Genomic DNA, 24,150 nt, shown 5'->3' with positions numbered 1-24,150 from the left:
CTGATTGCTGTTGCAAGGACTTCTAGTACTATGTTGAATAATAGTGGCGAGAGTGGGCATCCTTGTCGTGTTCCTGATCTTAAGGGAAAGGCTTCCAGCTTTTCCCCATTGAGAATAATGCTTGCAGTAGGCTTTTCATAGATGGCTTTTATGAGATTGAGAAATGTACCCTCTATTCCTACACTCTGAAGGGTTTTAATCAGGAAAGGATGCTGTATTTTGTCAAATGCTTTTTCTGCATCAATTGAGAGGATCATATGGTTCTTGAGTCTTTTCTTGTTGATATGATGTATCACATTGATTGATTTGCGAGTGTTGAACCATGCTTGCATCCCAGGTATGAATCCCACTTGGTCATGATGGATAATCCTTTTAATGTACTGTTGGATTCTATTAGCAAGGATCTTGTTGAGGATTTTGGCATCCATATTCATTAGAGAAATCGGTCTGTAATTCTCCTTTTTGAGGGGGTCTTTGCCTGGTTTGGGGATCAAGGTAATATTAGCCTCATAGAATGAGTTTGGTAGCTTTCCTTCTGTTTCTATTTTTTGAAATAGCTTTAGGAGAATAGGTATTATTTCTTCTTTGAATGTTTGGTAGAATTCCCCAGGAAAACCGTCTGGGCCTGGAGTTTTATTATTTGGAAGGTTGTTTATCACTGACTCAATTTCTTCATAGTTAATTGGCCTATTTAAGAAATCTATTTCTTCCTGTTTCAGTCTTGGTAGTTTATAGGTTTCCAGGAAGGCCTCCATCTCTTCCAGATTGTTTAGTTTTTTGGCATATAGCTGTTGATAAAAGTTTCTAATAATCCTTGCAATTTCAATGGTGCTGGTCGTGACCTCTCCCTTTTCAGTCATAATTTTAATAATCTCAGTCCTTTCTCTTTGTTTTTGGACAAGTTTTGCCAGTGGTCTATCAATTTTATGGATTCTCTCAAAGAACCAGCTTCTAGTCCTGTTGATCTGCTCTACTGTGGTTCTGGTTTCTAATTCATTGATTTCTGCTCTAATCTTGGTCAACTCCTTCCTTGTCAGTGGGTTAGGCCTGTCCCTCTGTTGCTGTTCCAGTTTCTTGAGGTGAGAATATAGAAACTGCATTTTAGATTTTTCTATTCTTTTGAGTGAGGCTTGGATGGCTATGTATTTCCCCCTTAGGACTGCCTTTGCAGTATCCCATAGGTTTTGGACCGTTGTGTATTCATTCTCGTTGGTCTCCATAAATTGTTTAATTTGTTTTTTGATTTCCTGGTTTATCGAGTCATTCTTGAGCAGGATGGTTCTTAGCCTCCAAGTGTTTGAGTATCTTCCAAATTTTTCCTTGTGGTTGAGTTCCAATTTTAGAGTTTTGTGGTCTGAGAATATGCAGGGGGTAATTTCAGTCTTTTGGTATCGGTTGAGACCTGTTTTGTGTTCCAGAACATAGTCTATTCTTGAGAATGTTCCATGGGCATTAGAATAGAATGAGTATTCTTTGGTTCTGGGGTGTAGTGTTCTATATATATATCAATGANCTATATATATCTATGAGGTCCAACTCGTCGAGTATGGCATTCAAAGCCTTTGATTCTTTGCTTAGTTTTTGCCAGGGTGTTCTGTCTATTTCTGATAGTGGGGTGTTGAGGTCCCCTACTATTACTGTGTTCTTATCTATATGTCTCTTTATTTTGGTTAAGAGTTGGCTTGTGTATCTTGCTGCTCCCCTGTTGGGGGCATATATATTAATAATTGTCATATCCACTTGTTGAATACTTCCTTTAAGAATAATATAGTGCCCTTCTGCATCTCTAACTATACTCTTTAGTTTAAAATCCAATCTATTTGATATGAGAATTGCTACCCCAGCTTTCTTTTGAGGTCCATTTGCATTAAAGATGGTACTCCATCCCTTCAGTGACAGTCTGAATGTATCTTTGGGTTCAGAATGATTCTCTTGTAGACAGCAAATGGATGGGTCATTTCTTTTTATCCTATCTGCAACCCTGTGGCGTTTTATGTGAGCATTTAAGCCATTCACATTAAGACTGAATACTAAGAGATATGATTTTAATGATGCCATATTGCCAGTAAAGTCTTTGTTTGTATCGGTTGTGACTTTCTGTTCTGTATCACTCTTGGGGCCTTTTTACCTTTATAGAACCCCCCCTTAATATCTCCTGTAGGGATGGTTTCGTGGTTACGAAATTGGTTAATGACTGGCGATTCTGGAATGTCTTTATTTCTCCATCAATTCTGAATGACAGCCTTGCTGGATAAAGATCCTTGGCTGCATGTTTTTCTCTGAGAGAACTTTAAAAATGCCCTCCCCCCAACCCTTTCTCTCATTCTAGGTCTGTGTAGAGAGGTCTGACGTAATTCTGATACCTTTGCCTTGGTACGTGAGAAATTTCTTTGCCCTGGCCGCTTTCAATACTGTATCCTTGGATCTAATATTTGCGAATTGCACTATGACGTGACGTGGCGTAGGTTTGTCGTGGTTGAGCTTGGGAGGGGTCCTCTCTGCCTCTTGGACACGAATGTTTGTTTCCCTCACTAGATTAGGGAAGTTTTCAGCTACAATTTGTTCAAATATCTCTTCTAGACCTCTGTTTTTCTCCACCCCCTCAGGGATGCCAATGATTCTGACATTGGATTGTTTCATTGAGTCAGTAATCTCCCATAACCTACATTCATGGGCTTGGATTTTTTTAAGTCCGGCTTCTATTTTCGTTTTTTCTTCTACTAACCCATCCTCCAATTCGCTAATACGTTCCTCTGCCTCGGTGACCCTGGCCGTCAGAGCCTCTAGTTTTGACTGCTTTGGCTCATAGAATTTTTAATTTCTGTCAGATTCGCTCTCATTTCCGCCCTTAGGGATTCTATATTCTCAGTAACATTTTCGTTAATACTTTTTTCAAGTCTACTCATCATCTTGATCATTGTTACTCTGAGTTCCATTTCTGATAATTTGGTTACATCCATATCCATTATTTCTGTGGCAGAGGCCACAGACTCATTGTCTTTTCTTTGCTGGGGGGGACTTATCCTACTCGTCATTCTGATGAGGAGAGTTTGCGGGGTTGTCCAGAGCCCAAATTATTGACTGGGACCCAGGCTGTGCACCCTTGTTTTATAGGGATCTTAGGGATGTGGGCTTCTTCTTTAAAGATTTTATTTATTTATGTGGCAGAGAGCCAACCAGCAAGAGAGGGAACACAAGCAGGGGAGTGGGAGAGGAAGAAGCAGGCTCCCAGCGGAGGAGCCCGATGAGGGACTCCCTTCCGGAATGCTGGGATCACGCCCTAAGCCAAAGACAGGCGCTCAGTGACTGTGCCACCCAGGTGCCCAGGAATGTGGGCTTCTTGATTTTTCAGCCTGCCTTCTGGGTGAGGGGCCTGCCATGCCGATACTCTGGCAACCCTATTTGGGTAAAGTCTCCATGTCCCTTGTGAGGGGCGGTGGGGATGGGCACACTGTGAGCCCGTATTTCCAGGCTTTTGTTCTCTGGCGGCTTTCCCTGGCGGTTTGTTGTGCCTCTTCTGAGAGTCAGAGCAGCAGCGGCTGAATCTCAGCCTCTGTCACAGAACAGAGGGATTGCGGCCCGTTCTTCACTGATGTTCTGGCCACTTTAACTCTGTTTCTGTTGGTGCTGCTCAACCCTCAGTGTCTCGGGATGTGCGCCCCACACCTGGCGTCTCAGCCCTCACTTCCAGGGCCAGCGCGTGTCTGTCCTTTGTGTTTCTAACACCACCAGCCGCCCCGCGCACTCCCGGAGCTCCCGGTCTGTCTGGTTCCAGTGAGCGCACCGGAGTTCCGTGACAAGTCTGGTGGCGCGCATTCCCTGGCTCACAGTCCCAGTCTGTTTTCTCGCAGGTGCCGGTCCGGGAGTCCAGCCACTCCCCGTGCAGGTGGCTACCGCCTCCCGGCGCCCGAACGCGGCGGCTCCCTCCCCCTTCCGTTTATCTTCCGGTATCTGTGCGCGGTTTCACGGCTCCCTGCTTCGTACCTCCATACTCAGCGCTGGAGATGTTCATTTGTAGAGATCCAGATGTATCTTCCTGTGTCTCAGGCTGATTCCATGGATGTTCAGGCCCGTCTGGTACCTATCCAGCTCGACTCAGGGGACCGGCTGAAAAAGGGGTCCCCTACTCCTGAATTAGTGTTTTTGTATTCTTTCGGTAAATACCCAATAGTGTGATTGCTGGATTGTTGGCCAGTTCCATTTTAACTTTTTGAGGAAGCTCCATACTGTTTTCCACAGTGTCTGCACCAGTTTGCATTCCCACTACCAGTGCACAAGGGTTCCTTTTCTTCCCACATCCTCATCAACACCTCTTGTTTCTTGTGTTGTTGATTTTAGCTATTCTGATAGGTGTGAGATGATACCTCCTTGTAGTTTTGGTATGCGTTTCCCTGCTACTGATGTTGAGCATCTTTTCATGTGTCTTTTAGCCAACTGTGTGTCTTCTTTGAAGAAATGTCTCTTCACTGTCTTCTGCCCATTTTTAAATTGGATTATTTGTTTCTTGGGTGTTGAGTTTGATAAGTTCTTTCTATATTTGGAATGTTAACCCTTTTTTGGATATGTCATTTGCAAATATTTTCTCCTATTCTGTAGGTTGCCTTTTAGTTTTGTTGATTGTTTGCTGTGAAGGAGCATTTTATTTTGATGTAGTCCCAATAGTTAATTTTTATTTTATCCCTTGCCTCAGGAGATGTATCTAGAAAAATGTTGCTAACGGCTATGTCAGAGGGGTTACTGCCTGTGTTTTCTTCTAGGATTTTTATGGTTTCAGGTCTCACATTTAGGTCTTTAATCCATTGTTAATTTGTTTTTGTGTATGATGTAGGAAAATGGTCCAGTTTTTTTTCTTTCTCACATCACTGTCCAGTTCTCCCAACACCATTTGTTGAAAAGACTGTCTTTTTCACATTGGTTATTCTTTCCTGCTTTGCTGAAGATTTATCGACCATATAGTTGTGGGTTTATTTCTGGGTTTTCTGTTCTGTTTTATTGATCTGTGTGTCTTTATCTGTGCCAGTACCATGTCTTGATGATTACAGCTTTGTAATATAGCTTGAAGTCTGGAATTGTGATGCCTCCAGCTTTGGTTTTCTTTTTCAATATTACTTTGGCTACTCAGGGTCTTTTCTGGTTCCACCACATTAATAAAAGAAAGGACAAAAACCATATGATCTTCTCAATAGATGCAGAAAAAGCATTTGACAAAATACAACATCCTTTCTTGATAAAAACTCTCCACAGTGTAGGGATAGAGGGAACATTCCTCAATATCATAAAGGCCATGTATGAAAAACCCACAGAGAATATCATCCTCATCAGGGAAGAACTGACAGCTTTTCCCCTAAAGTCAGGAACATGACAGGGATGTCCACTCACCACTGTTGTTCAACATAGTACTGGAAGTCCTAGCCTCAGCAGTCAGACAACAAAAAGAAATAAAAGGCATCCAAATTAGCAAAGAAAAAGTTAAACTTTCACTCTTTGTGGACAACATGATACTCTATGTAGAAAACCCAAAAGACCACCAAAAAATTGTTAGAACTGATACAGGAATTCAGCGAAGTTACAGGATATAAAATCAGTGCACAGAAATCAGTGCATTTCTCTACACTGACAATGAGGAAGAAGAAAGAGAAATCAAGGAATTGATCCCATTTATAATTGTACCAAAACTCATAAGATACTAGGAATAAACCTAACCAAAGAGGTAAGGGATCTATACTCTGAAAACTATAGAACACTTACGAAGGAAATTGAGGAAGAAAACAAAGAAATGGAAAAACATTGCATGCTCATGGATTGGAAGAACAAATATTGTATAAATGTATAAAATGTATTAAATGTCTATACTGTCCAAAGCAATCTAGACATTCAGTGCAGTCCCTGTCAAAATACCATCAACATTTTTCACAGAAATGGAACAAACAATCCTAAAATTTGTGTAGACCATTGTGTTTTCATTTTTGTTTCCATGTACTTTTTTATTTCTTATTTGATTTCCTGGTTGACCTGTTCATTATTTAGTAGCATGCTTTTTAACCTCCATGTATCTGTGGTCTTTCCAGATTTTTTCTTGTGGTTGACTTCTAGTTTCATAGTGTTGTGCTTAGAAAATAGGCATGGTATGATTTCGATCTTGGATTAGTTGAGGTTTGTTTTGTGGGCTAATATGTGATCTATTTTGGAGAATGTTCTGTGTGCGCTAGAAAAGAATGTGTGTTCTGCTGTTTCAGGGTGGAATGTTCTGAATGTATCTGTTAAATCCATCTGTTCCAGTGTGTCATTCAAAACCATTGTTTCCTTGTTGAGATGATCTATTGATGTAAGTGGGGTGTTAAAGTCTCCTATTTTTATTGTATTAGCACTTAGTTCCTTTATGTTTGTTATTAACTGTTTTGTGTATTTGGGTGTTGCTATGTTGGGTGCATAAATATTTACAATTGTTATATCTTCTTGTTGAATTGTCCCCTTTACTATTATATAGTGTCCTTCTTTGTCTCTTGTTACAGTCTTTATTTAAAAATTTTGTCCAATATAAGTGTTGTTACTCCAGCTTTGTTTTGATATCCATTTGCATGATCAATGTTTCTCCACCCCTGCAGGTGTTTTTAAGGTCTAAAATGAGTCTCTTGTAGACAGCATATAAATGGGTCTTGCTTTTTCACCATTTTGTCACTCTGTGTCTTTTGATGGTAGCATTTTGTCCATTTACATTCAAAGTAATTATTGATATATATTGTCATTTTATTGTTTTATGGTAGTTTCTGAAGATTTTCTCTGATCCTTGCGTTTCGTGTTTTGCTCATATCCTTTATATATTTAGATTTCTTTCTTTTTGTACTATGCATATTTATCAGTGGTTTTTGATATATGGTTACCATTAGGTTTGTATATAACCTCTTTTGCACATAGCAGTATATATTAAGTTGATGGTTGTTTATATTTGAACCCATTCTTTCTCTTTTCCTCCCCATGTTTTAGGTATATGTTGTCATATTTTACATCCTTTTATCTTGTGAGTTCCTTGACTCATTTTTTTACAGCAATATTCATTTTTACTGCTTTTGTGTTTCCTGTCTTTATATTGTCACTGGCCTCTCCTTTCTGCTTAAAGAGTCCCTTTTAATCTTTCTTACAGGGCTGGTTTAGTGCTTATGAACTCCTTTAGTTTTCGGTTGGGAATCTCTCTCTCTCTGCTTCTATTCTGCATGATAGCCTCACTGGATAGACTATTCTTGGCTGCAAATTTTTCCCATTTAACATTTTGAATGCCACTCCCTTCTTTCTTGGAAAGTTTCTGCTGAAAAATCCCCTCCTAGCCTTATATGCTTTCCCTTGTATGTTACTGTTTTTTGTCTTGCTGCTTTTTTTTTTAATCACTACAGTTTGCTAATTTAATTATAATATGTCTTGGTGGGGAACTGCTTTTGTTGATTTTGGTGGGGGTTTTCTCTGCCTCCTGGATCTAGATATGTGTTTCTTTCCCAGATTAGGAAAGTTTTAGCTATTATTTCTTCAAATAAATTATCTTCCCCCTTTTCTCTGTCTTCTTCAAGGACTCCTGAAATACTCATCCTGTTACTTTTGATGGAGTCACTCAGTTCCCTAAGTCTATTCTCGTTTTGCATGATTTTTTTCTTTTTTTTTCAGCTTGATTACTTTCCATTACTCTGTGCTCTAGGTCATTAATTTGTTCCTTTGCTTCTTCCAGCCTACTGTTCATTCCATCAAGCGTATTTCTCATTTGATTTATTGAGCCCTTGATCTCTGCTATGGTGTTCCTTATCTCTGTATTAAGAGTCTTACTGATGTCCTCTACTCTTTTCTCAAGTCCCGTGAATATCCTTATGGTCATTGTTTTAAATTCTCTATCAGTCATGCTACTTATGTTGGTTTCACTTAGATCTCTGGCCATGGCCTTGTGTTGTTCTTTCATTTGGGTTAAATTTTTCTTCTCATTTTTCTGCCTCTGTATCTCTGTGTTGGGAACGTAAACTAAGTCTTCTGCTCTTGAAAGTAGTGACTTTATGGGCACCTGGGAGTCTCAGTTGGTTAAGTGTCTGCCTTGGGTTCAGGTCATGATCGAAGGGTCCTGGGATCGAGTCCTGCATCAGGCTCCCTGCTCAGTGGGAAGTCTGCTTCTCCCTCTACCTCTGCCCCTCATCCCTGCTCATGTGCACATTTTCTCTCTCTCTCTCAAATAAATAAATAAAATCTTGGGGGAAAAAAATAAAGTAGTGACTTTATGAAGAAGAGGTCCTGGAGTGTCTTGCAGTGCAGTCTTCCCTGTTCACCTGAACCTGGCACTTCAGGAGAGTATCCTGTGTGTGTTGCTTACGTCCTGCTGTTGTGTCTGAGTCACTTTTACTTTCAGTGCAGTTGTCTGCACTGACTCTGTGCTCTGGGCTCTGCTTGCTCACGTGGTGTTAGTGGGACTCAGGCCAGCTCTGAGGGTGCATGCCTGCCAGGGAACTTAGGGGCAGGGCAGTGGCATTAGCAAAATTTGCACTGGGCCACTAGTTCATGCCAGATTTGTAGAAGCACTGTAGCAGCTGGGGGCTGCATGACAGCTCAGCTGCACGCCCAGAGCTGGGTGCAATGCCCAGGGATGGTTGGGTGCGGCTGAGGCTGGCGAGTGACAGTAGCTGGAGGCATGCAGCAACTGGGTGGGATGCCTGTGAGCCCACTGGCTGCTGGGTGGGGGATGCACAAGTTTTGCAAACTTTGCCCTGAACCCAGGGCCAAAGCTAGCAGGCTTCAAGTGGGCAAGTCCTCAGGAGTCCTCGTGGACATGGCACACTGCTAGCAGGTTAGGTACCAAGTGTCTCTGCAGCCCTGCCTTCCACAGATGGCCCTGTGTTTATGCTGCGGAGAGGGGGGAGAAAAATGCCACCTGCCAGTTCCCTCATTTTCAGAGAAGTCCCCCAACATGCTCTGAAATCTCTGTGGACAGATCTGTCTCCCATTTGCCCCTGGTGTTGTATAAACTATCTTTATATTGCCTGTGTATGCAGGCTGCTGTCCCTTTAATGGCAGCAGCCCAGCTGTCACCTGCCTTCCTGGCTGGGCTGGATTTACTTGGCTTGTCCCATCTCTCCCAGTCCTGAGTCAGCTGGTTTTTAAAGCTCCAGGCTCCAAGTCCCACTGGTTATACAAACTTACACAGTTCAGCAACTCTGGTTTTCAAAGCCAAACTTTATGGGAATTAGTCCTCCTGGGTATGAGGGCCCATTTCTCTGCCCTTTCCCTGCACACAGCTGCTTCCCTTCTGTGGGCAGCCTCCCTCCACCTTTCTCACCTTCCTAAGCTTTCACATGCAGGTTCTTCTCTATATTTTGTTGTGGAGTTTGTTCTGCCAGCCTTCGATCCCTCTCTAGTTTATTGACTTGGATATGGATGATATCTAGTTGTAAACTTGGGAGGGGTGAGCTCAGGGTCCTCCTACTACACCCTCTTCCCAAGCTCCTTTAAAGTAATTATTGATAGGGGCTTATTTACTGCCATAATTGTTTTCTGGTTATTTTGTAATTCTTTACTGTTCCTTTCTTCTCTTGTTGTCTTATGATTTGGTGACTTTCTTTAATATTATGTTTGGATTTCCTTCTCTTTGTTTTTTTGTGTATTAAACGTCTTTAAGTTTGTGGTTATCCTGGGGTTCATGCATAACACCCTCTGTATGTAGCAATCTATTTTAAGTTGATGATTGCTTACGTTCAAACACATTCTACAAGCACTGCATTTTTACGCCCCTCCCCATTTTTTGTTTTTGTCATATTTTGTATTATTTTGTTTATCCCTTAGCTAATTATTGTAGATATAATTGATTTTACTACTGTTGACTTTTAACCTTCACACTAGTTTTATAAGTAATTGATGTACTACCTTCAGTATAAGGTTGCTTATACCAGTGAAATTTCTTTCTTTCATAATTTTCACACTCTGTGGCTTCTCTTTTCCGTTTAAGGAAGTCCCTTTAATATTTCGTGTAAGGCCAGTTTAGTGGTGATGAACTCCTTTACCTTTTGCTTGTCTGGAAAACTTTGTCTCTACTTAAATTTTGAAGGATAATTTTGCTGGGTAGAGTATTCTTTGGTGGCAGTTCCTTTCTTTCCATACTTTGAATATATTGTGCCATTCCAGTCTGGCTTGCAAAGTTTTTGCTGAAAAAAATCTTCTCATAGTCTTTTATGGGGTTCCCTTGTAAGTTAAGCTGTTTTTCTCTTGCTGCTTTTAAGATTCTCCTTTTCCTTAGACAATTCTGTGTTCTGATGTGGGGCTCTGGGTTCAACTTACTTGGAACTCTGCACTTCCCAGATGTGAAATGTCTTTTTCCTTCCCCAGGTTGGGGAAATTTTCAGCCATTATTTCTTCAAATTTTGTGCTCCATTTACCCTCCCTCTCCTCCTCCCAAGACCCCTTTGTGCTAATGTTCATCTGCTTTATGTTCTTTCATAAGTCCTTTAAGGTATCTTCACCCTTTTAAAATTTTTCTTTTTGCTGCTCTGATTAAATGAGTTCCACTACTCTGAGTTCACTGATCCCTCTTCCATGTCACCTAGTCTGCTGTGGAACCCCACTAGTGTATTTTTCATTTCAATCCTTGTATCCCTCAGCTCTGGGACTTTCTTGTTTTCTTTTTAAAGATTTTATTTAGATAGAGTGAGAGCACAAGCTGGAGGGAGGAGCAGAGGGAGAGGGAGAAGCAGGCTCCCTGCTCAGAATGGCATGATCCCAAGACCCGGAGAGCTATGACCTGAGCCAAAGGCAGACACTTAACTGACTGAGCCACCCAGGCGTCCCAGCTCTGGAACTTCTATGTGTTACTTTTTTATATTGTGTATCTCTTTGTTGAAATTCTCACTTAGTTCTTGCATTTCTCTTTTGAGCTCAACGTGAGCATATTTGTGAGTGCTATTTTGAACCCTTAGGTAAATCACCTATCTCCATTTCATTCAGATCTTTCTGGAGTTTTATCATGTTCTTTTGTTTGGAATGTATTACTCTGTTTCTTCATTTTTTTTCTCTTCCTTAGTTTCTGTGTATTAGGTCAGACAGCCATTTCTTCCAGTCTTGAAGTCATGGTCTCACGTAGGAGATGAACCTTATTCAACCTTGCTCCTTGCTCTCTGTTGTCTCTCACACCTTTGTGATTGTCTAGGCAGCCTTTGTCTTTAATGACTCCCAGTGGTTGAAGGCTTGCCAACACCTGTCTGTTACAAATAGGAGGATCTCTGTCAGCTCCTAGATAAGGGTGATCAGAAGCTGGGCCTTCAGGCAAAAGCTTTTAAAGTGTGTAAATATAGTTGATCCTTAAACAATGAGGGGGTTAAGAATGCCAGCCCCTCTGCATAGTGGAAAATCTATAATTTGACTCCCCAAAACTGTTGACTGGAAGCCTTACTGATAACATAAACAGTCGACATGTACTTTGTATGTTTTTTGTATTATACAGTGGATTCTTAATAAAGCTAGAGTAAAGAAAATGTTAAGAAATTATAAGAGAAAATACATTTACAATACTGTATTTATCGGGGGGAAAAAAATCCATATAAGTGGACCTGCATATTTCAAACCTGTGTTGTTTAAGGGCCAATTGTATACAACTTTCAGGGGAAGTCTAGAAAATGGATGTTTTTCTCTGGTCCCTCTGCATTGAGCCCTGGGTGGATAGCCAGTCAGGATCTATTTCTTTGTTTGCTTTCCTTCCCATTGAACCCATAATAAACACAAGCCCTGCTGGCCACCAGAGCCCAGCTATTGAGTGCTGTGTCCTCTAGGTGGCAGCCAAAAAAAGACGGGGTGCCATACATATACATAGGTCCTTTCACGGAGACACTGGTGACCCGGAGCGTGGCAGAGGGATAGTGCGAACATGATGGCCACTGGCCTCCCAGGTCTGTGCAGAGGAGAGACCTTTAGGCCACATTTTTAAAGATCTGCAAGTAGGCCTCTTTTTCATGGACAGACTGGGCTTTTCAGTCTGCTGCCCCTACACTGTGCCGTGGTGGTGCTGCAGGATTTCTTTACCTTCCCACGGTTCCTGGTCATGCTGCTTTGAAGAATGAAGAGGTAGACCAGACAGAGGGGTGGGCAGCAAAGCAAGGTTTATTGAGTGATAGTAAAGCAAAGTTTATTGAATGACAGTACAAAGCTCCCAAAGAGGGAGGGGACCCTAAAAGTTTGCCACCAGAGTTTCTAGGGGTTTTCATGGGCTTGGTGGTGGACTGTTATAATCTGATTAACCCTCCATTCACCTGTTTTTGTCCTCTATTACAGGGGAAAGGGGGGAGGGCTCCTTCCAGGGTGGTGTAAAATCCTTTTAAGTGTGGTTTCCTGGGGGGGGGGGCTTGTCCCTGCCTGCCTGCCTTTCTTCCAACTATCCTTCATCAGTGGGATAGCCAATTAAGAACTGTTTCTTTGTTATAGTCCTATGGGACCTAGAAATGGAAGTCCCTTGGCCACCAGAGCCAAGTAATCAAAGGTGTGTCCCTTAGGCAGTAGATGCAAAGGCCAGTGCATCAGACGGGTGTACAAGCTCTTTTCTGGGAGATACTGCTGACCTGGAGCAAGGCTGGTGCCTTCCAGCCTCCCTGTTCTCTGGAGAGTATTTCTGTCGGCCCCTAGGTGTGTGTTAAGCAAATAAGCCTCTTTCACAGAAAGTCTGGGTACTTTTCAGTTGGCTGCCTCTGCAGAAGGCCCTGGGATGGGAAATCTGCATAGGGCATGAGCCCTTCGAGAACTGTTTCTCAGTTTGCTATTTAGCCTTGTGGATCTTGTGGAGCAAGCCCCTTTGGCTTTCAAAGCTAGGTGTCTGGGGAGCTCATATCTCAAATGCAGATCTTAAAAGTTGGTATGCCAGATAGAGAGTTCAAACCCTTCACTCATTAGAGGGAAGATTGGGTCTGTGAATTCTCTCCTGGTTGTGTATTGCTGCGCCAGTGGTGGGGTTTATGGTGAGTTGTGTCTCAGCCTCTCCTACCCATTTTGATGTACATTTTTTCTCATTCACCCAATGTGTAGGAGTTGCTAAGCCAGCTTCTGGATTTCTTTCAGGGGGAATTATTCCATATATAGCTGTGGATTTGGTATGTCTATGGGAGGAGGTGAGTTTCAGGGGCCTTCTGTGTTGCCATCCTAAACTGGAACTCTCTAATGGAGTTTGTAGATACTTACCAGACTCTTCCCATTTGGGGGATCTAAAACATGGTAAATAGTATCCCCATTTGCTTTGGGGCATAGCCAGCCCTGTGCCCTTTCTCAGTCCTGACCTAACACTCAGTTACTTTGTGATTCTAGAAAAATAACTGCGTGCTACCTGAGGATGTGAAGAATTTTTACTTGATGACCAACGGCTTCCACATGACATGGAGTGTGAAGCTGGATGGTGAGTCAGCCTTCTTGCCATAGGGTAACATTTCCCTGGCTGAGAGTTTGGGTATCTGGATGGTTTTCATGAGTTCTCCTAAAGTGCAATGTCCAGAAGCTGATTTCTTTTCCCCCAAATCCAACACATACCATCATTGCTTCACCCACCACCCACTATGCCAGAGTCTAGCTGGTACTTACCTAGAAACTCAATTTAGAGGCTTCCTTTTGAAATGCGCTCATGGAAAACAATCACTACACAAAATTCCTGTATCCACCTCAAACTTAAACCTTCTGACGACTCTACCCCAGAGCATTCTCCTCAGAGTGAACTGAAGGGACAGCCACTGATGGTCATAAGAGGGTAACTTCCTTCATTCCCAGCGTGGCAGTGACCTCAGGGCTGTGACCCTTACACAGATCTTTAACTTCTCTTCTGCACATCTCCCCAGCCTAAGTTACCAACCACCTCACTTGTCAAGTTGTCCATCTTTAGTATTTAAGTGTCTAGGATAGACATTCATGTTGCAGATGTGGGAACTCATAACCTGGTAGAGTCAGAAATTGGAGGTACTACGTACACATGAAAGGCGGTGCTGCACATTTAAGGGAAGACTCCTGTAAAATTTCGTAAGCCAGGAAACCCTAACTGGAGATCAGCGCATTCCTGCCGCAGACTTCCCTGCTCACAAGAGGGCTTTCCTGCCTCTGCGTTCCAACCGTGTCCCCGTGCTGGCACTAGAAATGCGGTAATTTTTACTGCACAGCAGATCTGCAGAACTGACTTCTCCCCTTTAGTTTCTCTGCCCTCCTCCACTCAGTTTCCTTTTTTTCAGTGATTCCCAAAGCCTTCCTGTCTCTCTCTCACAGCTGGCCAGAGGCACATTTTATAGCTTATTACTGAGCATTTAACATGAATTTTTAGCTTGGAATTATTTCCTCCATTGGCCTAGAAGCCATTCTTGTTACCACCGTTCTGTCACAACAGCCCTTCTTTGAAGCATGACCATGGCCTTTGGAGTCTGGAGTGAGAGAGAGAAAGGACAGAGACTAGAATGACAGTCAGATTTTCCATTACCCACAGCATGAAGACAGGCGAGCCCCTTCACAAGTGCCCCTCAGAGAAGAAACGGGGTCACAAAGTTTTCATGAACGGGTCCCTGTTCATTATTCTAATACCTTCCCTCATTTAATCCTCCCAATCCTAGTCGTCTTATGCTGTCCTCATTTCCATCCGTTTTTCTGTCACTTCCTGGATATCTGAAGTCAACAGCAGAGGCAGCTTCTGATGTTTACCTCTTTAATGCTCTGTTCTGCTTGGACTTCCCATAGTCTGTATACCCACTGTTTTACTGCCTTCAGTTTTTTCAGCGGTCAGATTTCTAAGTCTTTTTGTGCCATCCGGTGGCCAGCATCCTATATGACAAGGATAGATATATAGTAAGGAAGATATACAGTTACCTGTTTCTTATTTATACCCTAACCACAGAAGACTTGGAATCAGGCAAGGCTGATTCTCTGCAACGAGTAAGAAAAATGACTGACAAATAGAGGGGGAATGGTCTTCCATCATTGAAAGCTTACAAGAAGAGAGGAATGGGTCAGTTACATAATCAAAGCTGTTACTTCTATGGGAATTATAACCCTTCATTCTTGGGTCCTTTGCTCTTCCAACAGGGTCCCTAGCCCTGATTTCTGGGTTCTTTCTGAGCATCCCCTTCTTCAGTTTTCTTCAGTACTCTACCCTACTGCATGCAGTGGGGTCTCTTCACCCATGATTCATTTCTAAAAAAGCTTGGTGCTGTGGGGCATATGGTACATTGATTCTTCCACTTTCCATCAGATTCCTCAGCCCTGGGATCAAACAGTAGCTGGGCTTAAGTTATTCCAGCAGAAGTCCTTATGTAATAAGGCTGTTTCTCTCTGCTAATGTTTCCGTAGAGCACACCATTCCGTTGGGCAGCATGGCAATTAACAGCATCTCAAAACTGACTCAGCTCAACCAGTCTTCCGTGTATTCACTCCCTAATGCACCAACTCTGGCAGACCTGGAGGATGATGCACTTGAAGGTAACCTGAAGGAACTTGTGCTCTGAGTTAGAAATTAGCCTGTTTGTTTCTCGTTTATAATGTTGAAAACCATAGGAAGATGCTGTGGCATGGTAGTACCTTTCCCCAAGCCAAAACCTTCCCTGTTGTGGCTTCTCAGGACCATGGGAATAAGGTAAAAAAAAACAGCCTGTATCAGTAAAGCAAATTTCATGAAGAAATGCCAGGGTTGAGATTCTTGTTTTGTTGCCAGCACCCACTTCAGTGCCTGGCACATAGTTGGTACTTAATGAATGCTTCGTAAATGGATGAATGTTATATATTAACTTGACTCAGTATTTCATTATCAAGAGCTTTCAGGGAACCATGGACTCTAAATGCAGCTCCCTTCCTTCCTCCAGGCTCTTTGCCATCTCTGATTCAAATGGCTGCTAAAAGCTGTGAGCAACTGGGCAGTATTGAGGACTTTGTCAGAATTGTGTTTGGCTACATATCAGAGACCCAGGTACAACATCTAAACTAAATAGGAGTTTATTTTTCCTATAACAAGAAATCTGGAAATAGGCTGGTGCAGCTGTTTGAGAAAGTCAATGATGAAGTCTCCTGGTTTCCTCCTGTACCAGCCTTTGGATATGGCTTTCATCCTCATCATTAAGGAATGTGGGCTGTACCTCCAAGTTTCCAGTCTATGTTCCAGGGAGGAAAAAAAAGAGTAAAAGACAAAACAACAACAAAAACTGTCTTTTGGCAGAATCTCTCCCTTTTTATCAGGAAAACAATAGTTTTCTCCAACGTTCCTCTCAAAAGCCATTGGCCAGAAGAGAGTCAAAAGGTTACCCATAGCTGCAGGGGAATCTGAGGAAGTGTGGTTAGCTGTGCCAGTGTTGCCTCCTCAAACAGAATTGGGGTTTAAGAAAGAAAGGGAGAATGAATATTGACTAAGCAACTAGTGTCTTCAATACTAAGGCCTTGGGGTGCATTGAAGTTCTGGCAGAGAGAGAACCAAGGCAAGGCTTTCTCCATCAACTGCACAAGCAGTTGGGCACTAGTACAGGCATCCCTTAGAGATATTGCAGGTTTGGTTCTAGACTACCGCAGTAAAGCCAGGGCAAATGAATTTATTGGTTTCCCAGTGCAGATAAAAGTTAGGCTTATACTATATTATGGCCTATTGTGATGTCTAAAAAAAACAATGTACATACCTTAATTAAAAAATACTTCATTGCTAACAAATGCTAACCATCATGAGCTTTCAGCAAGTTGTAATCTTTTTGCTGATGGAGGGTCTTGCTTCCATGTTGATGGCTGCTTAATGATCAGGGGGGTGGGTTGCTGAAGGTTGGGGTGGCTTGGCAATTTCTTAAAACAATGAAGTTTGCTGCATTGACACTTCCTTCCGTGAATGATTTCCCTCTAGCATGCCATGCTGTTTGATAGCATTTTACCCACAGTAAAACTTCTTTCAAAGTTGGTGTCTTTCTTCTCAAACCCTGCCACTCTTTTATCCACTAAGTTTATGTAATATTCTAAATCCTTTGTGCTAATTTCAACAGTCTTCATAGCCTCTTCACCAGGAGTAGAAGCCATCTCAAGAAACCACTTTCTTTACTCATCTGCAAGAAGCAACTCCTTAGCCAATCAGGAGATTGCCAGCAATTCAGTCACATCTTCAGGCTCTCCTTCTAATTCTAGTTCTCTTGCTATATCCACCACATCTGCAGTTTATTTCCTCCACTGAAGTCTTGAATCCCTCCAAGGGTTGGAATCAACTTCTTCCAAATTCCTGTTAATGTTGATAGTTTGACCTCTGCCCATGAACCATGAATGTTCTTAATGGCACCTAGAATGGTGAATCCCTCCCAGAAGGTTTTCAGTTTACTTTCCCCAGATCTATCAGAGGAATCCACTAGTTATAGAACTTATAGTCTTATGAAACATATTTCTTAAATATTCAGACTTGAAAGTTGAAATGACTCCTTGATCCCTGGGTTGCAGTATGGATGTTGTGTTAGCAGGCATGAGAACAACATTCATCTCATTTGTACATCTCCATCAGAGTTCTTGGGTGACCAGGTGCACTGTCAATAAGCAGTAATATTTTGAGAGGAATCTTTTTTTCTGAACAATTGGTCTCAACAATGGGCTTAAAATATTCAGTAAACCATGTTGTTAGCACATATGCCATCATCGGAGCTTTGTTGTTCCATTTATAGAGCACAGGCAGAGTTGATTTAGTATAATTCTTAAAGGCCCTAGGATTTTCAGAATGGTCAGTGAGTGTTGGCTTCAACAAAGTCACCAGCTACAATAGTCCCTACAAAGAGAGTCAGTCTGTCCTTTGAGGCTTTGAAGCCAGGCACTGACTTCTTTTGCTTTGAAAGCCCTAGGTGGCATCTTCTTCCAATAGAAGGATGTTTTGTCTACATTGAAAATCTGCTATTTAGTGTAGCCACCTTTGTTAATTATCTTAGCTAGATCTTCTGGATAACTTGCTAGTTTTCCTTGCACTTTTATGTTATAGAGATAGCTTTTTCCTCAAACCTCATCAACTCTGCTAGCTTCAGACTTTTCTTCTGCAGCTTCCTCCCCTCCGTCAACCTTAGAATTGAAGCCAGCCTTGCTCTGGATTAGGCTTTGGTTTCAAGGAATGTTGTGGATCTTCTATCCAGATCACTAAAACTTTCTCCATATCAACTATAAGGCTGTTTTACTGCCTTATCATTCATGTGTTCACTGGAGTAGCACTTTTAATTTCCTTTAGGAACATTTCCTTTGCATTTACAACTTGGCTGTTTGGCAAAGAATCCTAGCATTCAGCCTACCCAGCTTTCAACGTGCCTTCCTCACAAAGCTTAATCTTTCTAGCTTTTGATTTAAAGCGAGAGACATGCAATTCTTCGTTTCACTTGAACCTTCTAAGGCCTTTGGAGGGTTATTGATTGGCCTAATTTCATTATTATGTCACAGGGAATAGAGAAGCCTGAGGAGAGGAAGAGAGCTAGGATGGCCAGTCAGTGGTGCATTCAGAACACATACATTTATCAGGTTTGCTGCCTTCTGCAGGTGTGTTTTATGGCACCCCAGAATGGTTACAATAATATCAAAGGTCTTTGGTCAAGAGGACAGGCACAAACTTTACCAGTACCGCATCACCCAATCCCTGCATTTTGTGGGGCTTCAGACTATGATGGTAGCTGCAGCAGGCCTTGTGGAAGCCTGAGGGGTGTCTTGTTAAGGTTGAGTGCCCCAACCATGCATACTTTGCAGATCCATTTGGTCTGGCCTCTCCTGGCAGCAGTGGCAGCAGGTCTCATTTTGCAAACAGGCTGGTGCATACCTTGTTAAAACATACCCCTGCCCTGGCTGGGGACCAAACACTGCCCACAATAGGCAAAGAGAGCCTCTGCAGGTGACTGCACTGAAGGAGAAAGAGGCCAGGACACAAAAGGGCACACACAACACATATAGGAGACATCCCTGAAGCACCAGGTCCCGGTGAACAGGGGATACTGCACCATAGGGAACTACAGAACTGCTTCTTCATAAGGCCGTTACTTTCAAGAGCAAGAGATGTAGCTGACTTTCCTAATACAAAGAAACAGACATAGCATTAGATGAGACAGAGAAATATGTCCCAAATGAAAGAACAGGACAGAACCACAGCAAGACACCTGAGTGAAACAGTAATATGCCTAATAGAGAGTTTAAAGTAATGGTCATAAAGATACTCACTGGATTTGAGAAGATAGTGGAGAACATCCGTGAGACCCTTAACACAGAGATAAAAAAGAATCAGAGATGAAGAATACAATAAGTGAAATTTTAAAATGCACATGGTAGAATAAATAGGCAAGAGGAAACAGGAACGAATTAATGACCTGGAAGACAGAGTAATGTCTTCAGGCTGAGCAAATGAGGGAAAAATGAATTATGCAAAGTGAGAATAGACTTATGGAACTCGATGACTCCATTAAGTGTGAGAACATTTGAAATTATAGAGGTCCCAGAAGAGAGAAAAAAGGGGGCAGAAAATTTATCTGAAGAAATAATAGCTGAAAACTTCCTTAATCTGGGGAAGAAAAACAGATCTCCAGATCTAGGAAGCACAGAGATCCCCCCACCAAAGTCAAGCCAAGGGGTTCCACACCGAGATACACAGTAATTAAAATGGCAAAAAGGTAGTGATACAGAAAAAAATTTAAAAGCAGCAAGAGAAAAGAAGACCATTACATACAAGGGAGACTCCATAAGGCTATCAGATTTTTCAGCAAAAACTTTGCAGGCCAGAAGGGAATGGTATGGTATAGTCAAAGTACTGAAAAGGTAAAATCTGCAGCTAAGAATACTCTATCCAGCAAAGCTCTCATTCAGAATAGAAGGAGAGATAGAGTTCCTCAGATAAAAACTAAAGGAGTTCATGACCACTAAATAAGCCCTGCAAGAAATTTTAAAGGAGACTCTTTGAAGGGAAAGGAGAGACGATAATTAAGAATATGAAAAACAAGGATACAAAATCAGTGCACAGAAATCAGTTGCTTCTCTAAACACTAACAGTGTAACTGTAGAAAGAGAAATTAAGGAATCGATTCCATTCACAATAGCAACAAAGACCATAAGATACCTAGTAATAAACCTAACCAAAGAGGTAAAGGATCTATACTCTAGAAACTACAGAACACTTATGGAAGAAATTGAGGAAGACACAAAAAGATGGAAAAACATTGCATGCTCATGGATTGGAAGAATAAACATTGCTAAAATGTCTATCCTGTCCAGAGCAATTTACACTTTCATTGCCATCCCTATTAAAATACCACTGGCATTTTTCAAAGAGCTGGAACAAACAATCCTAAAATTTGTATGGAACCAGAAATGACCCCAAATCGCCAAGGGAATAATGAAAAAGAAAAACAAAGCTGGGGGCATCATGTTGCCTGACTTCAAGCTATATTACAAAGCTGTGATCACCAACATAGCATGGTACTGGCACAAAAACAGACACATAGACCGACGGAACAGAAGAGAGACTCCAGAAATGGACCCTCAACTCTATGGTCAACAAATCTTTGACAAAACAGGAAAAAATATCCAATGGAAAAAAGACAGTCTCTTCAATAAATGGTGCTGGGAAAATTGGACAGCTATATACAGAAGAACAAAACTGGACCATTCCCTTACACCCACAAAGATAAACTCAAAATGGATGAAAGACCTGAATGTGAGACAGTAATCCATCAAAATCCTAGAAATCCTAGGCAGTCACCTCTTCAGCATAGGCCACAGTAACTTCTTTCAAAACATGTCTCCAAAGGCAAGGAAAAGAAAAACAAAAATGAACTTTTGGGACTTCAGATAGATAAAAAGCTTCTGCACAGCAAAGGAAGCAGTCAACAAAACAAAGAGGCAGCCCACAGAATGGGAGAAGATATTTGCAAATGACATTAGAGATAAAGGGCTGGTATCCAAGATCTATAAAGAACTCAAACTCAACACTCAAAAAACTAATAACCCAGTCAAAAAATGGACAGAACACATGAACAGACACTTTTCCAAAGAAGACATACAAATGGCTAATAGACACATGAAAAAATGCTCAACATCACTAGCCATCAGGGAAATACACATCAAAACCACAATGAGGGGCGCCTGGGTGGCACAGCGGTTAAGCGTCTGCCTTCGGCTCAGGGCGTGATCCCGGCGTTACGGGATCGAGCCCCACATCAGGCTCCTCTGCTATGAGCCTGCTTCTTCCTCTCCCACTCCCCCTGCTTGTGTTCCCTCTCTCGCTGGCTGTCTCTATCTCTGTCAAATAAATAAATAAAATCTTTAAAAAAAAAAAAACCACAATGAGATACCACTTTACACCAATTAAAATGGCAAAAATTAAAACAAGAAATAACAAATGTTGGTGAGGATGTGGAGAAAAGGGAAACCCTCTTACACTGTTAGTGGGAATGTAAGCTGGTACAGCCACTCTGGAAAGCAGTATGGAGGTTCCTAAAGATGTTAAGAATAGAGCTACCCTACAACCTGGAAATTGCACTACTGGGTATTTACCCCAAAGATACAGATGTAGTGAAAAGAAGGGGCACAGGCACCCCAATGTTCATAGCAGCAGTGTCCACAATAGCCACACTGTGGAAGGAGCCGAGATGCCCTTCAACAGATGAATGGATAAAGAAGTTGTGGTCCATATATACAATAGAATATTATTCAGCCATCAGAAAGGATGAATACCCACCATTTGCATCAACATGGATCGAACTGGAGGGGTTTATGCTAAGTGAAATAGATCAAATAGAGAAAGACAATTATCATATGGTTTCACTCATATGTGGAACATAAGCAATAGCACGGAGGACCATAGGGGAAGGGAGGGAATCTGAAGGGGGAGAAATCAGAGAGGGAGGTGAACCATGAGAGAGTATGGACTCTGGGAAACAAACTGAGGGTTTCAGAGGGCAGGGGGTAAAAAGGTGATGGGTATTAAGGAGGGCACATGTTGTGATGAGCACTGGGTGTTACACGTAACTAATCATTGAACACTTCATCTAAAACTAATGATGTACTATATAGTGGCTAACTGAACGTAATTAAAAACAATGATATCTACATTCAATAATGAATTAGCATGAAACAGTGCTTCGTAAGCTATGGAGTGAAGATATACTTACAATTCTTCAATCAATCACAAAATACTTTCATAAACATATGTTTAAGAAAAATGAAATGGAAAATACGTGCAAAATCCAATAGCATTATTGTACACTAATAGTATTAAAGAAGCACAGATATGTCTATGCAAAAGTTTCTAAACGCTTATTTTCAATTTCTGCACTCATTTCATTGCAGAAAAAATAGGAAGTTAATATGTGTCCATGGAAAACAATGTGTCCGTGAACTACAGTTTAAGTGGCACTGGTCTAATATGGATCAAGGTAGACCAAAGCAGTAAGACATACCCTGGCATGACGTACCACTGTAATTACAATAATAGCTATGAACAGGTATGGATTTTAGATTTTTAAAAGAAATTTATTTGAGGGGCGCCTGGGTGGCACAGCGGTTAAGCGTTTGCCTTTGGCTCAGGGCATGAACCTGGCGTTATGGGATCGAGCCCCACATCAGGCTCCTCCGCTATGAGCCTGCTTCTTCCTCTCCCACTCCCCCTGCTTTTGTTCCCTCTCTCGCTGGCCGTCTCTGTCTCTGTCGAATAAATAAATAAAATCTTTAAAAAAAAATTATTTGAAGCACATGTGTTTTGGATTTTTTGTTTTGAAAAATCATCATATGAATTGAAGGACTTTAGATAATATCAAGTGTACATTTTTCCCTCATTTTTCCTTTAAAACACCACAACATCTAGAGAATTTGATCAAAAAAAGCAGGTCTCGTTTTTTAATCTAGAGGCTCAGATGCTCTGTATTGGGAAACAGCATTTAAACTCATAATAGATACAAATCAGGGTCAGTTTAAAATAAAAGGTATTATGAGTTGTCAAATGCTCAAGTCAAATTTTAACATCTGTGAATGAGACAATAAATTTCATTCTAGGAAAGGCATGCAGCGCTGGGATCCTGTTGCCCACCAATAGCACTAAAGCCATATTCTCCACCTTCTGGTGACAGGCATACCTGGTCTGGAGACTGTGCACATCTGGATCTCCATGCCTTTCTGCACCACGTGCTTCATTACCTTGGCAGGCAACGTGACCATCATGACAGTTATCTGCAGGGAACAGACCCTCCATGTGCCTAGGTACCTCTTCCTGGCCATGCTAGCTGCCACTTATATGGGTCTCTCTTCACTTTCCCCACAATGCTGGGGATCTTCTGGCTGGATGCTCGAGAGCTCACTTTCTCTGCTTGCTTCACCCAAATGTTTTTTATTGACACCTTCCAGGATTTTCAGTCAGCTATCATACTGGCAATGGCCTTTGACCACTATGTGGCCATTTCTCATCCATTGCACTATTCCATTCTTACCAACAGTGCAATTTCCAGGATAGGTTTGGCCATAGTGCGAACCTTGACTGTACAGGTACCTCTCCCTATCCTCTTGAGAAGGCTGTGCTCCTGTTATTCCAGTGTACTATCTCATTCCTACTGCCTGCATCCTGACATTATAAAGCTCTCTTGCTCCAGCCCCAGGATCAATAGTATCTTTGGACTTTTTGTGGTATTATCCATTATGGGCCTTGATTTCGTCCTCATTCTCTTTTTATATATCCTGATACTGAAAACTGTACTGAGCATTGCATCCTATGGTGGCCACCTCAAAGCTCTCAACACCTGCATTTCCCACATCTGTGCTCTGATTCTCTTCTGTACACCCATGATCTGCCTGTCTATACTGTACCGCTTTGGCCCAAAACTTGCCTCACATATCTACATGACCATGGCTAATATGCATTTTCTCATTCCTCCTGTGATGAACCCCATTGTGTATGTGGTAAAAACCAAACAGATACGAGAGAAAATTCTGAAACTCTTCATCAAAAAAAGGACCAGAATCCCAAGTCACATTTATAATATGAATGAGCCCTATCCTCACAGAGAAAGAATGCTTCCTGAAGCAAACAGCTTGCTGATATTCCAAATGCCCACAAAGATTCTGTTTGACTCTTCTGAATTATAATATTGGGTTTGGTATCCTGTAAAACTATTTCTATTCTCTGATTTGAACAAATGTACGTTGAACAATAAAAATTGAAAAAAATATGAAAACAGTAAA

General features: G+C 41.7%; 1 protein-coding gene across 5 annotated transcripts in view; it reads left to right on the top strand.

Moving 5' to 3' along the window:
- Window positions 1-24,150, top strand: part of TPGS2 (tubulin polyglutamylase complex subunit 2) — a 77,512-nt gene that overhangs the window by 39,415 nt on the left and 13,947 nt on the right. For 3 of the 5 annotated variants that reach the window (XM_034643055.1, XM_034643056.1, XM_034643058.1), the window contains exons 3-4: window positions 13,300-13,387; window positions 15,310-15,438. In XM_034643055.1, coding sequence (XP_034498946.1) covers window positions 13,300-13,387; window positions 15,310-15,438 — 217 coding nt within the window. Of the gene's footprint in view, window positions 1-13,299; window positions 13,388-15,309; window positions 15,439-15,818; window positions 17,432-24,150 lie in introns of those variants that run through there. The other 2 variants (XM_034643059.1, XM_034643057.1) reach the window with 2 other exon arrangements.

The sequence above is a fragment of the Ailuropoda melanoleuca genome, chromosome 14 (assembly GCF_002007445.2).
Source record: "Ailuropoda melanoleuca isolate Jingjing chromosome 14, ASM200744v2, whole genome shotgun sequence".
NCBI lineage: Eukaryota > Metazoa > Chordata > Mammalia > Carnivora > Ursidae > Ailuropoda > Ailuropoda melanoleuca.
Note: the sequence above shows the minus strand (reverse complement) of the source record. Positions and strands in the feature narration are given on the sequence as shown.